At 44.8% G+C, this 12,103-nt stretch overlaps 1 protein-coding gene across 1 annotated transcript in view; it reads right to left on the bottom strand.

Moving 5' to 3' along the window:
• Positions 1 to 12,103, bottom strand: part of LOC124038543 (sorting nexin-29-like) — a 177,152-nt gene that overhangs the window by 156,380 nt on the left and 8,669 nt on the right. Inside the window, exons 5-7 of the mRNA XM_046354554.1 lie at positions 5,948 to 6,128; positions 5,747 to 5,817; positions 103 to 369 (exon numbers count right to left, since the gene is read on the bottom strand). Coding sequence (XP_046210510.1) covers positions 103 to 369; positions 5,747 to 5,817; positions 5,948 to 6,128 — 519 coding nt within the window. The remainder of the gene's footprint in view (positions 1 to 102; positions 370 to 5,746; positions 5,818 to 5,947; positions 6,129 to 12,103) is intronic.

Here is a 12,103-nt window from a genome sequence, read left to right as displayed (position 1 = left end):
TCATCATCTTAGTAAGAATATGAATAGAACTGAATATAAATAATTGGTTATATCCACTGTTCCCCTTCTGTGTCTAAGTTGATTGTAAATTCTCCTCCCTACCTGCGGAGGCGCTGCGGGGCAGGACAGGCAGTGGGTCTGTGGAGCCGTCAGGGCAGTGGGTGGGGATGAAGCCTGGCACCACAGTGGTGGTGGTGCTGATCTCCCTGAGCAGAGTGCTCACCCCCTGGGTCGACTCCTTCCATAAGCTCCCTATGCCCTGGGTGGACTCCTTCAGGAGGTGGCTCACGGAAGAGGAGGAGCCTGCTCGGATCACACCATTTAGGTCCTTATTGTCGATGTTGATGGCAAACAGGATGGACTTCAGTCCTGTGTGAGAAAGAGGGTCTAGTTAGAAGTCATTCACACAGCACAGCCTAGTTAGAGCACTAGCGGTAGTGGATAAGGTGAATTGGTTCCTCCATACTTACACTGAACAAAAATATCAAATCACAACCATTTCAAAGCTTACTGATTACTGAGGTGAAGTTCATATTGGGAAATTGGGCAACTGAAATAAATGATGCCCTAATCTATGGATTTCACATGACCAGGAAAAGAGATAAGGTATCTGTGACAAACAGCTGCATAACACAGGTATTCCCAAACTGGGGTACACTTACACCTGCAATTTTGTTGAGGGTACGCCAAATAAAAATATGATTAACATGTTTATTTTTTTATTTTTTTAAATACAAAAAAATATATATTTTATAATTTTTTTTATTCACATATTGAAAACAGGGCTATACATTTGGGTAAGGTTTTTTTTTTCCTCGCCTGAGTAGCCTCGTTTCACTGCCAAAAATATAATGAAACAATTTAGTGTTCAGAAAAATAACAACAATGTCAAATATAGATAGCCTAGTCAAATAATTAACATCTAATCACATGAACCGTTACTCTCTCGTGGGAATTCCACTAACGGTCTGTATGTAGCTGCTGCTCATGTTGGTATCTGTACTGATGGTGTAAAAGCCATGACAGGGAGACATAGTGGAGTGGTAATGCGCGTGCAAGCAGTTGCTCCCGACGCCACTTGGGTACACTGCAGAGGTTCTTGCTGCTAAGGGAATGCCTGACAGCTTGAAAGACGTTTTGGACACTACAGTGAAAATGGTTAAATTTGTTAAAGCAAGGCCCCTCACCTCTCGTGCAGTGACTATGTAACACTTTTACAACATACAGAAGTATGCTGGTTATCAAGGGGCAAAGTATTGACACATCTTTTTGAATTGAGACGAGCTTAATGTTTTCTTTACTGACCATCATTTGCTCTTGTCTGACCGCTTGCATGATGACGAGTTTCTCACACGACTGGCCTATCTGGGGGATGTTTTTTCCCCTTGCCTGAATGATCTGAATCTAGGATTACAGAGACTCTCCACAACTATATACACAATATTGAGGCTATGATTAAGATGTTGGAGCTCCTCTGTCTTCATTAACAAAGGACAACAACACACAGGCCTTTCCATCATTGTATGATTTTTATGTGTGCAAATTAACTCAAGCTTAGGGACAATGTCAAATGTGATATAGCAAAGCACCTAAGTGAGTTTGGTGCGCAATTACGCAGGTACTTTCCCGAAACAGATGACACAAACGACTGGATTCGTTAACCCTATCAAGACCTGCCTATAGTCCAACATCTGAACAAGAGAGCCTCATCTAAATTGCAACAAGCCGTTCTGTGAAAATTGAATTTAATCAGAAGCCACTGCCAGATTTATGGATTCGGCTGATCTCAGAGTATCCTGCCTTGGCAAATTGTGCTGTTAAGACACTGATGCCTTTTGCAACCATGTACCTATGCGAGAGTGGATTCTCGGCCCTCACTAGCATGAAAACTAAATACAGGCACAGACTGTGTGTGGAAAATTATTTAAGACTGAGACTCTCTCCAATACAACATTGCAGAGTTATGTGCATCCTTTCAAACACACCCTTCTCATTAACCTGTGGTGAGTTATTCACAATTTTGAATAAATAAGTAAGGTTTTATATGTAAGATGGTTAAATTAAAAGGGCAACATTATTGATTATTATTTGTGCCCTGGTCCTATAAGAGCTCTTACTCACTTCCCACAAGCAAGGGTTGTGAGAAAAACTCACTCTTTCGTACGTTTAATATATGTATCGTATAGTGTGTGTGAGGCAGGCTTACAATGACAGCAAAAAACAACATTTGAGAGTGCACAGACCCTGGTGCTAGAGGGGGTACGCAGCTGGAGGTTGAATGTTTAAAGTTTGAGAACCACTGCCTTAAAAAGGTAGGGGCATTGACCAACAACAACAAGAAGTCCGTATCTGGTGTGACCTCCATTTGCCTCATGCAGCACGACACATCTCCTTCACATAGAGTTCAATGGCTGTGCAAAATTGCTGGATATTGGTGAGAACTGTGTGACGACCCTCCCACTCTGTCTGCGGTATTCCTTCTTTGTTCTCCTTTCCTTATTAGGATGCCGGTGGGCGGAGTTGGGAGGGTCGTCAGCTACATGGGAAACACCTGGGCCAGGTGTCTCCCAGGATAAATAGACCTCTTCCACATTCATGGATTCTGTTGTGGTTCTTGGTGGCATTTTGTTTGTTTGCTTTGGCACCTTTCAACACCCTGCATTATCACATTCATGCATGCAAAACACTCACTTACACTACTGATTACACACACCATTGTATATTATACTTAGTTGCTTTAGTTAATAAATATATATTTTGCTACTCCTCATCTCCACGTTGTCTCCCTTTGTTACGGGCTTTGAGTTGGTTCGTGACAAGTGGTGGCTCATCCGGGATCTTTGAACTATTGGTTTGGGAGACCGTGAAGGTACGTATTTGGTTTGAATATTGTGTTTGAGTGTGATCGGCCCAGTATTGGTTGCCTTTGTTGTTTGGTTTGTGTGCTGCGTTGGAGAGAGTATAATGGGTTGTTTCCAGACCTTGCCTAGCCTGAACTTGTTCTACTCTCTGTTGGGAAGTCAGTCTGAGGAGGTGAGTAAATCGGCTGTGTACCTCGGTAGGAGATTTGTGTAGGGTAGTGGACCTTGCTACCCGGAGCTGTAGCCTTTTTCCCCTGATAGGCTTAGCGACGTGTTTCAATTTTGGACATGTTGGGCATGGTTAAATGTTTGTTATTTTTGTGTGGTGTCTGTGGACTGAGCAGTTGTCTCGGGGGCACATCCGTGGCTTGGTGGAATTTTCCAGCATGCTGGGGAGTTCTATTTCCTTGCCAGCGGGCTACAGTGCGTAAATACCCACCGCAAATCTGCACGAAGACTAGGGTTGAGTTATTGTAGGTTTTGGGGAAGCTCTGTATCTCATCTCTCTTCTGTGGTGCTCAGGGTGATTGTCATTTCTCTGGTTGTGGTCTGAGGTGCTCAGCAGAAGGGTTGAGCAAGAATATTTACTTATGACTATGGTGTCTCATGTACACAAGTTCATTCGCTTTCCATCAGAGGAACTGTTAGAATTATGTACTCAAGAACAGCTGTTGAAGATCGCTGAACACTACAAGGTTAAATTATTGAAATGATTGAAATTCTGAATCGTTGGAAGTGACTATGAATCGTTGGAAGTGACTATGAATCGTTGGAAGTGACTATGAATCGTTGGAAGTGACTATGAATCGTTGGAAGTGACTATGAATCGTTGGAAGTGACTATGAAATGTTGGGAGTTGTAAAAATTAAGAAGGACCCTGATTTACTTTTCGTTGGAGTTTGTAGCTGCTGTGGTCTTTTGTGCCATGTTCCTGAATGTTTATGTGGCTGACCATTGTTTCGGGTTGTCATGTTCCATATTTCCTGTCTGTTCCCTCCTGGTCTTGTGTTCTTCTTTCCTCTTAAATATTGCTTCCTATGCGCAAAGGTTTCTGAGGTCTGGGGAGGAGGAGGTTGGATGGGGCAGGTGGTGTGAACACATAACCCCTCACCAATTTGGGACGCAGAGGCTGTGTCAATTTGGGACGCAGAGGCTGTGTCAATTTGGGACGCAGAGGCTGTGTCAATTTGGGACGCAGAGGCTGTGTCAATTTGGGACGCAGAGGCTGTGTCAATTTGGGACGCAGAGGCTGTGTCAATTTGGGACGCAGAGGCTGTGTCAATTTGGGACGCAGAGGCTGTTATGTTGTTTTATGGGGGGGGGATGTGACAACCCTCCCACTCTGTCTGCCGTATTCTCTCTTTGTTCTTGTTTCCTTATTAGGATGCCGGTGGGCGGAGTTGGGAGGGTCGTCAGTTACATGGGAAACACCTGGGCCAGGTGTCTCCCAGGATAAATAGACCTCTTCCACATTCATGGAAGAGACTCTCTCCATGCAGACACCCTTTGTAGATTCTGTTGTGGTTCTTGGTGGCATTTTGTTTGTTTGCTTTGGCACCTTTCAACACCCTGCATTATCACATTCATGCATGCAAAACACTCACACTACTGATTACACACACCATTGTATATTATACTTAGTTGCTTTAGTTAATAAATATATATTTTGCTACCTTATCTCCACGTTGTCTCCCTTTGTTACGGGCTTTGAGCCGGTTCGTGACAAGTGGAACACGCTGAACCAGAGCATCTCAAACCTGCTCAATGGGTGACATGTCTGGTGAGTATACAGGCCATCTTCCAGGAATTGTGAACAGATCCTTGCAACATGGGACCATGCATTATCATGAGGTGATGGCGGCGGATGAATGGCACGACAATGGGCCTCAAGATATCACGGTATCTCTGTGCATTCAAATTCCCATAGATAAAATGCAATTGTGTTCGTTCTCTGAAGCTTATGCCTGCCCATACATAACCCTACCATGGGGCACTCTTTTTCACCTACCTTATTCTGCCGATCTTTTCTCATCGCTGCAACTCCCCAACGGGCTCGGGAGAGATGAAGGTCGAGTCCTGTGTCCCCCGAAACAAGACCAGCCAAGCTGCACTTCTTAACAAACGCCTGCTTAACCCAGAAGCCAGCTGCACCAATGTGTCGGAGGAAACACTGTTCAACTGACGACCGAAGTCAGCCTGCAGGCACTCGGCACCCCACAAGGAGTCGCTAGAGAGCGATGAGCCAAGTAAACCCCCCGCTGCCAAACTCTCCCCTAACCCGAACGAAGATGGGCCAATTGTGCGCCTCCCTATGAGGTCTCCCGGTCACAGCCGGTAATGACACAGCCTGGTATTGAACCCTAGGCTGTAGTGACGCTGCGACACTCGGGAGACCTCCATGGGGCACTCTGTTCACAACATTGACATCAGCTGCCCTGGTGGCTGGTCTCAGAATATCCCGCAGGTGACGAAGACGGATGTGGAGGTCCTGGGCTGACATTGTGGCTAAAGAAAGTGGCCTTTTATTGTCCCCAGCACAAGAAGCACCTGTGTAATGATCATGCTGTTTAATCAGCTTCTTGATATGCCACAACTGTCAGGTGAAAGGATTGTCTAAGCAAAGTCGAAATGCTAATTAAAAAGGGATGTAAACAAATTTGTGCACAAAATTTGAGAGAAATAAGCTTTTTGTGGATATGGCATATATCTGGGATCTTTTATTTCAGCTCATGAAAACAAAACTTAGCATGTTGCATTTCTATTTTCGTTCACATCACACAGGGAATGAGTGACTGAACTGTAACTCATCGCTTACTGTAAAGCAGCTCTCTGAATGGCAGAGATATGAATAAGTTTCACCACAATTATCAGAGTCATGCACTCACCTGCAGCCATGGTGGGCAGCATGCTGGCTCGCTCCTCATCCAGAATAAACGCCCAGTCTTCATAGAAGGTGCTAGAAAACACACAGAAAAAAATATATACTTCCAGGAAAGGTCCAAACTCCACACACACAAACTGACCTAAGATAAATATACACACACACACACACACACCACACACACACACACACACACAGCACTTACCCAGGGCGCATGCGGTCTGCAAGCAGAGTGTGTAGGTAGCGCTCTAGTGAGTGTTCATTGAGGGCACAGCGGAGCCAGGCTCGGCCGCGGCCCAACTCAGAGGAGATGTGTCTCAGGGAGTAGAACCGCTGCAGCTCATGGCGGTTCAGATACTCCTTCACATAGATCCAGAACGTCAGCTCTGACCGAGAGATAAGAAATTCAAAAGAGTCTCTCAGAGCGTTCAAAAGAGTCTCTCAGAGCGTTCAGTCAGCCCACTGACACCCCTATCAGATCACAGCAAAATCACACTACTTGAACAGAGCAATACTCAAATCACAAGGCATCAAAGCCAAAGGAACTGAATAATATTAAGAAATGCTAAAGATGAAAGGAAAGTAGTGTGGAAATCTAACAAAAAAAACAATTAGGCAACAACAAATTCAATCCCTTTTAGACAACTTCCTGGACAAAACGTGTCACTGCAATAGTGAAGGTGTAAACTTGGCAGTAGAAAACCTGTCAGCTTTCCTATCAAAAACAAATAAATCAAGCAGAAAACCTAAGACAATTAACAACGATGACAAGTGGTTTGATGAAGAATGCAAAAACCTAAGAAAGAAATTGAGAAACCTATCCAACCAAAAACAGAGACCCAGAACACCCGAGTATACGCCTTCACTATGATGAATCACTAAAACAATACAGAATATCAACGGGAAAAAAGGAACAGCACGTCAGAAATCAGCACAATGTAATTGATAATGCAGAGGATCCTCCCAAGGTTGCTGTTCACAAATATCCCACGGTAGTGATTGGGGTCAAGTTTGTCTCCTAGTATAGCCCATTGGAATTTGTGGTCTGTATATTTTCACATTAACAGCAGACTCATACATTACCTCAGTGAAAAAAATATACTGAGCAATTGTCAAATGGGCTTTTTACCATATTACCGTACGACCACGTATTCACCCTGCACACCCTAATGGACAAAGAAACAAACCAAAACAAAGGCAAAATCTCATGATTTGTTGATTTAAAAAAAGCTTGATTCAATTTCACATGAAGGTCTGCAATACAATTCATGGAAAGTGGTGTTGGGGAAAAAGCATACATTATAAAATCCATGTACACAAACAAGTGTGCGGTTAAAATTAGCAAAAACACACTCTTATACGTGTGTGTGTGTGTGTGTGTGTGTGTGTGTGTGTGTGTGTGTGTGTGTGTGTGTGTGTGTGTGTGTGTGTGTGTGTGTGTGTGTGTGTGTGTGTGTGTGTGTGTGTGTGTGTGTATATACAAACACATACATATATACACTGCTCAAAAAAAAGGGAACACTAAAATAACACATCCTAGATCTGAATGAATGAAATATTCTTATTAAATACTTTTTTTCTTTACATAGTTGAATGTGCTGACAACAAAATCACACAAAAATGATCAATGGAAATGAAATTAACCCATGGACGTCTGGATTTGGAGTCACTCTCAAAATTAAAGTGGCTGATCCAACTTTGATGTAATGTCCTTAAAACAAGTCAAAATGAGGCTCAGTAGTGTGTGTGGCTTCAACATGCCTGTATGACCTCCCTACGACGCCTGGGCATGCTCCTGATGAGGTGGAGGGATCTCCTCCCAGACCTGGACTGAAGCATCTGCCAACTCCTGGACAGTCTGTGCTGCAACGGAGGATGGATGGAGCGAGACATGATGTCCCAGATGTGCTCAATTGGATTCAGGACTGGGGAACGGGCGGGCGGGCCAATCCATAGCATCAATGCCTTCCTCTTGCATGAACTGCTGACACACTCCAGCCATATGAGGTCTAGCATTGTCTTGCATTAGGAGAAACCCAGGGCCAACCGCACCAGCATATGGTCTCACAAGGGGTCTGAGGATCTCATCTCGGTACCTAATGGCAGTCAGGCTACCTCTGGCGAGCACATGGAGGGCTGTGCGGTCCCCCAAAGAAATGCCACCCCACACCATGACTGACCCACTGCCAAACCGGTCATGCTGGAGGATGTTGCAGGCAGCAGAACATTCTCCACGGCGTCTCCAGACTCTGTCACGTCTGTCACATGTGCTCAGTGTGAACCTGCTTTCGTCTGTGAAGAGCACAGGGCGCCAGTGGTGAATTTGCCAATCTTGGTGTTCTCTGCCAAATGACAAACGTCCTGCACGGTGTTGGGCTGTAAGCACGACCCCCACCCATGGACGTCGGACCCTCATACCACCCTCATGGAGTCTGTTTCTGACCGTTTGAGCAGACACATGCACAGTTGTGGCCTGCTGGAGGTCATTTTGCAGGGCTCTGGCAGTGCTCCTCCTGCTCCTCCTTGCATAAAGGCGGAGGTAGCGGTCCTGCTGCTGGGTTGTTGCCCTCCTATGGCCTCCTCCAAGTCTCCTGATGTTCTCATGTCGGAACTGAGAAGTGGTCTGTGATTATCACCTGCAGAACCACTCCTTTATTGGAGTGGTTCACCAAAAGCACTCACAAACTTCTACAGATGCACAATCGAGAGCATCCTGGCGGGCTGTATCACCGCCTGGTACGGCAACTGCTCCGCCCTCAACCGTAAGGCTCTCCAGAGGGTAGTGAGGACTGCACAACGCATCACCGGGGGCAAACTACCTGCCCTCCAGGACACCTACACCACCCGTTGTTACAGGAAGGCCATAAAGATCATCAAGGACATCAACCACCCGAACCACTGCCTGTTCACCCCACTATCATCCAGAAGGCGAGGTCAGTACAGGTGCATCAAAGCTGGGACCGAGAGACTGAAAAACAGCTTCTATCTCAAGGCCATCAGACTGTTAAACAGCCACCACTAACATTGAGTGGCTGCTGCCAACACACTGTCATTGACACTGACCCAACTCCAGCCATTTTAATAATGGGAATTGATGGGAAATTATGTAAATATATCACTAGCCACTTTAAACAATGCTACCTTATATAATGTTACTTACCCTACATTATTCATCTCATATGCATATGTATATACTGTACTCTACATCATCGACTGCATCCTTATGTAACACATGTATCACTAGCCACTTTAACTATGCCACTTTGTTTACTTTGTCTACACACTCATCTCATATGTATATACTGTACTCGATACCATCTACTGTATGCTGCTCTGTACCATCACTCATTCATATATCCTTATGTACATGTTCCTTATCCCTTACACTGTGTATAAGACAGTAGTTTTGGAATTGTTAGTTAGATTACTTGTTGGTTATCACTGCATTGTCGGAACTAGAAGCACAAACATTTCGCTACACTCGCATTAACATCTGCTAACCATGTGTATGTGACAAATAAAATTTGATTTGATTTGATTGGGGTGTGTCTTGCTAATTGCCTATAATTTCCAACTGTTGTCTATTCCATTTGTATAACAGCATGTGAAATTTATTGTCAATCAGTGTTGCTTCCTAAGTGAACAGTTTGATTTCACAGAAGTGTGATTGACTTGGAGTTACATTGTGTTGTTTTATTGTGTCCTTTTATTTTTTTGAGCAGTGTATATGGGGCGGCAGGTTTGTGGTTAGAGCATTGGACTAGTAACCGAAAAGTTGCAAGTTCAAATCCTCGAGCTGACAAGGTACAAATCTGTCGTTCTGCCACTGAACAGGCAGTTAACCCACTGTTCCTAGGCCGTCATTGAAAATAAGAATTTGTTGTTAACTGACTTGCCTAGTTAAATAAAGGTAAAAATATACACACACACACACACACACACACACACACACACACACACAATAAATGTTTTTTTATTTTTATCTATGAATTGGAGATGTGAATTGGAACTAGAACAGTCTGCAGCACCCGGCCTCACCCTACTAAACCAAAAAAAGAAATCTCTTCTCACTGTCAACTGCGTTTATTTTCAGCAAACTTAACGTGTAAATATTTGTATGAACATAACAAGAATAACAAAAAAACTGAACAAGTTCCACAGACATGTGACTTTACAGAAATGGAATAATGTGTCCCTGAACAAAGGGTCAAAATCAAAAGTAACAGTCAGTATCTGGTGTGGCCAACAGCTGCATTGAGTACTGCAGTGCATCTCCTCCTCATGGACTGCACCAGATTTGCCAGTTATTGCTGTGAGATGTTACCCCACTCTTCCAGGAGGCCATTTCTGTGTGTGGGGGGGGGGCTCTAGCCCTCACCCTCCAACCCAATAGTTCCCAGACGTGCTCAATGGGATAGAGATCCGGGCTCTTCGCTGGCCAAGGCAGAACCCTGACATTCCGGTCTTGCAGGAAATCATGCACAGAACGAGCAGTATGGCTGGTGGCATTGTCATGCTAGAGAGTCATGTCAGGATGAGCCTGCAGGAAGGGTACCACATGAGGGAGTAGGATGTCTTCCCTGTAACACACAGCGTTGAGATTTCCTGCAATGACAACAAGCTCGGTCCAATGATGCTGTGACACACCGCCCCAAACCATGACGGACCGTCCACCTCCAAAATCGATCCTACTCCAGAGTACAGGCCTCAGTGTAATGCTCATTCCTTCGACGAACTCGAATCCGACCATCACCCCTGGAGAGACAAAACCGCTACTCGTCAGTGAAGAGCACTTTTTGCCAGTCCTGTCTGGTCCAGCGACGGTGGGTTTGTGCCCATAGGCGACGTTGTTAACTGTGATGTCTGGTGAGGACCTGCCTTATAACAGGTCTACAAGCCCTCAGTCCAGCCTCTCTCAGCCTATTGCAGACAATCTGACCACTGATGGAGGGATTGTGCGTTCCTGGTGTAACTCGGGCAGCTGTTGTTGCCATCCTGTACCTGACCCGCAGGTGTGATCTACCGATCCTGCGCAAGTGTTGTTACATGTGGTCTGCAACTGCGAGTACGATCAGCTGTCCATCCTGTCTCCCTGTAGCGCAGTCTTAGGCGTCTCACAGTACAGACATTGCCATTCATTGCCTTGGCCACATCTACAGTCCTCATGCCTCCTTGTTCACGCAGATGAACAGGGATCCTGGGCATCTTTCTTTTGGTGTTTTTCAGAGTCAGTAGAAAGGCCACTTTAGTGTCCTAATTTTTCTTAACTCTGACCCTAATTGCCTACCGTCTGTAAGCTGTTAGTGTCTTAACGACCCTTCCACAGGTACATGTTCATTAATTGTTTATGAACATGTTCTGGATTTTACGAATTATGGATTTTTACGAAAGACAGGGTCCTGAAAAGGGGACCCTTTTTTTGCTGAATTCAGAATCGTGTCAAATGTCTACTGTTTTCAATTATATGCATATTCTAGCATCTTGTCCTGACAAAATATCCCGTTTAAAACGGGAACGTTTTTTTTCCAAAAATGAAAATACTGCCCCCTAGTACCAACAGGATAATGTCCATGGAGAATAAGAGCATCCCCTAGCCAGAGGCTATGAAACACTGTCACCACAGATAAATCTACAATAATATATCATTTCAATAAGCATTTTTCTACGGCTGGCCATGCTGTGGACCTGGCTACCCCAACCCCAGCCAACAGCTCTGCACCCCACGCAGAAACTTGCCCAATTCCACCCCGCTTCTCCTTCACCCAGACAGCCGATGTTGTGAAAGGGCTGCAAAAGCTGGATACCTACAAATCAGCTAGGCTAGAGAATCTGGACCATCTCTTTCTAAAATGATCCGCCGAAATTGTTGCAGTCCCTATTACAAGCCTGTTGAACCACTCTTTCGTATCGTCAAAGCCTGGAAAGCTGCCGTGGTCATACCACTTTTCAAAGTTGGAGACACTCTAGACTCAAACTATTATAGACCTATATCCATCCTGCCCTGCCTTTCTAAAATCTTTGAAATAAAAGCCAAGTTAACAAACAGATCACTGACCATTTAGAATCCCACCGTACCTTCTCCACTATGCAATCTGGTTTCTGAGCTGGTCATGGGTGCACCTCAGCCATGCTCAAGGTCCTAAACTATATCATAACCGCCATCGATAAAAGACATTACTGTGCAGCCATCTTCATCGACCTGGCCAAGGCTTTCGACTCTGTCAATCACCACATTCATGTCGGCAGACTTAATAGCCTGGGTTTCTCAAATGACTGCCTTGCCAGGTTCACAAACTACTTCTCAGATAGAGTTCAGTGTGTCAAATCGGAGGGCATGTTGTCCGGACCTCTGGCAGTCTCT

This window comes from Oncorhynchus gorbuscha, linkage group LG06 (assembly GCF_021184085.1).
Source record: "Oncorhynchus gorbuscha isolate QuinsamMale2020 ecotype Even-year linkage group LG06, OgorEven_v1.0, whole genome shotgun sequence".
Taxonomy (NCBI): domain Eukaryota; kingdom Metazoa; phylum Chordata; class Actinopteri; order Salmoniformes; family Salmonidae; genus Oncorhynchus; species Oncorhynchus gorbuscha.
The sequence above is the reverse complement of the archived record's forward strand: the minus strand, read 5'-3'. Positions and strand labels throughout refer to the sequence as shown.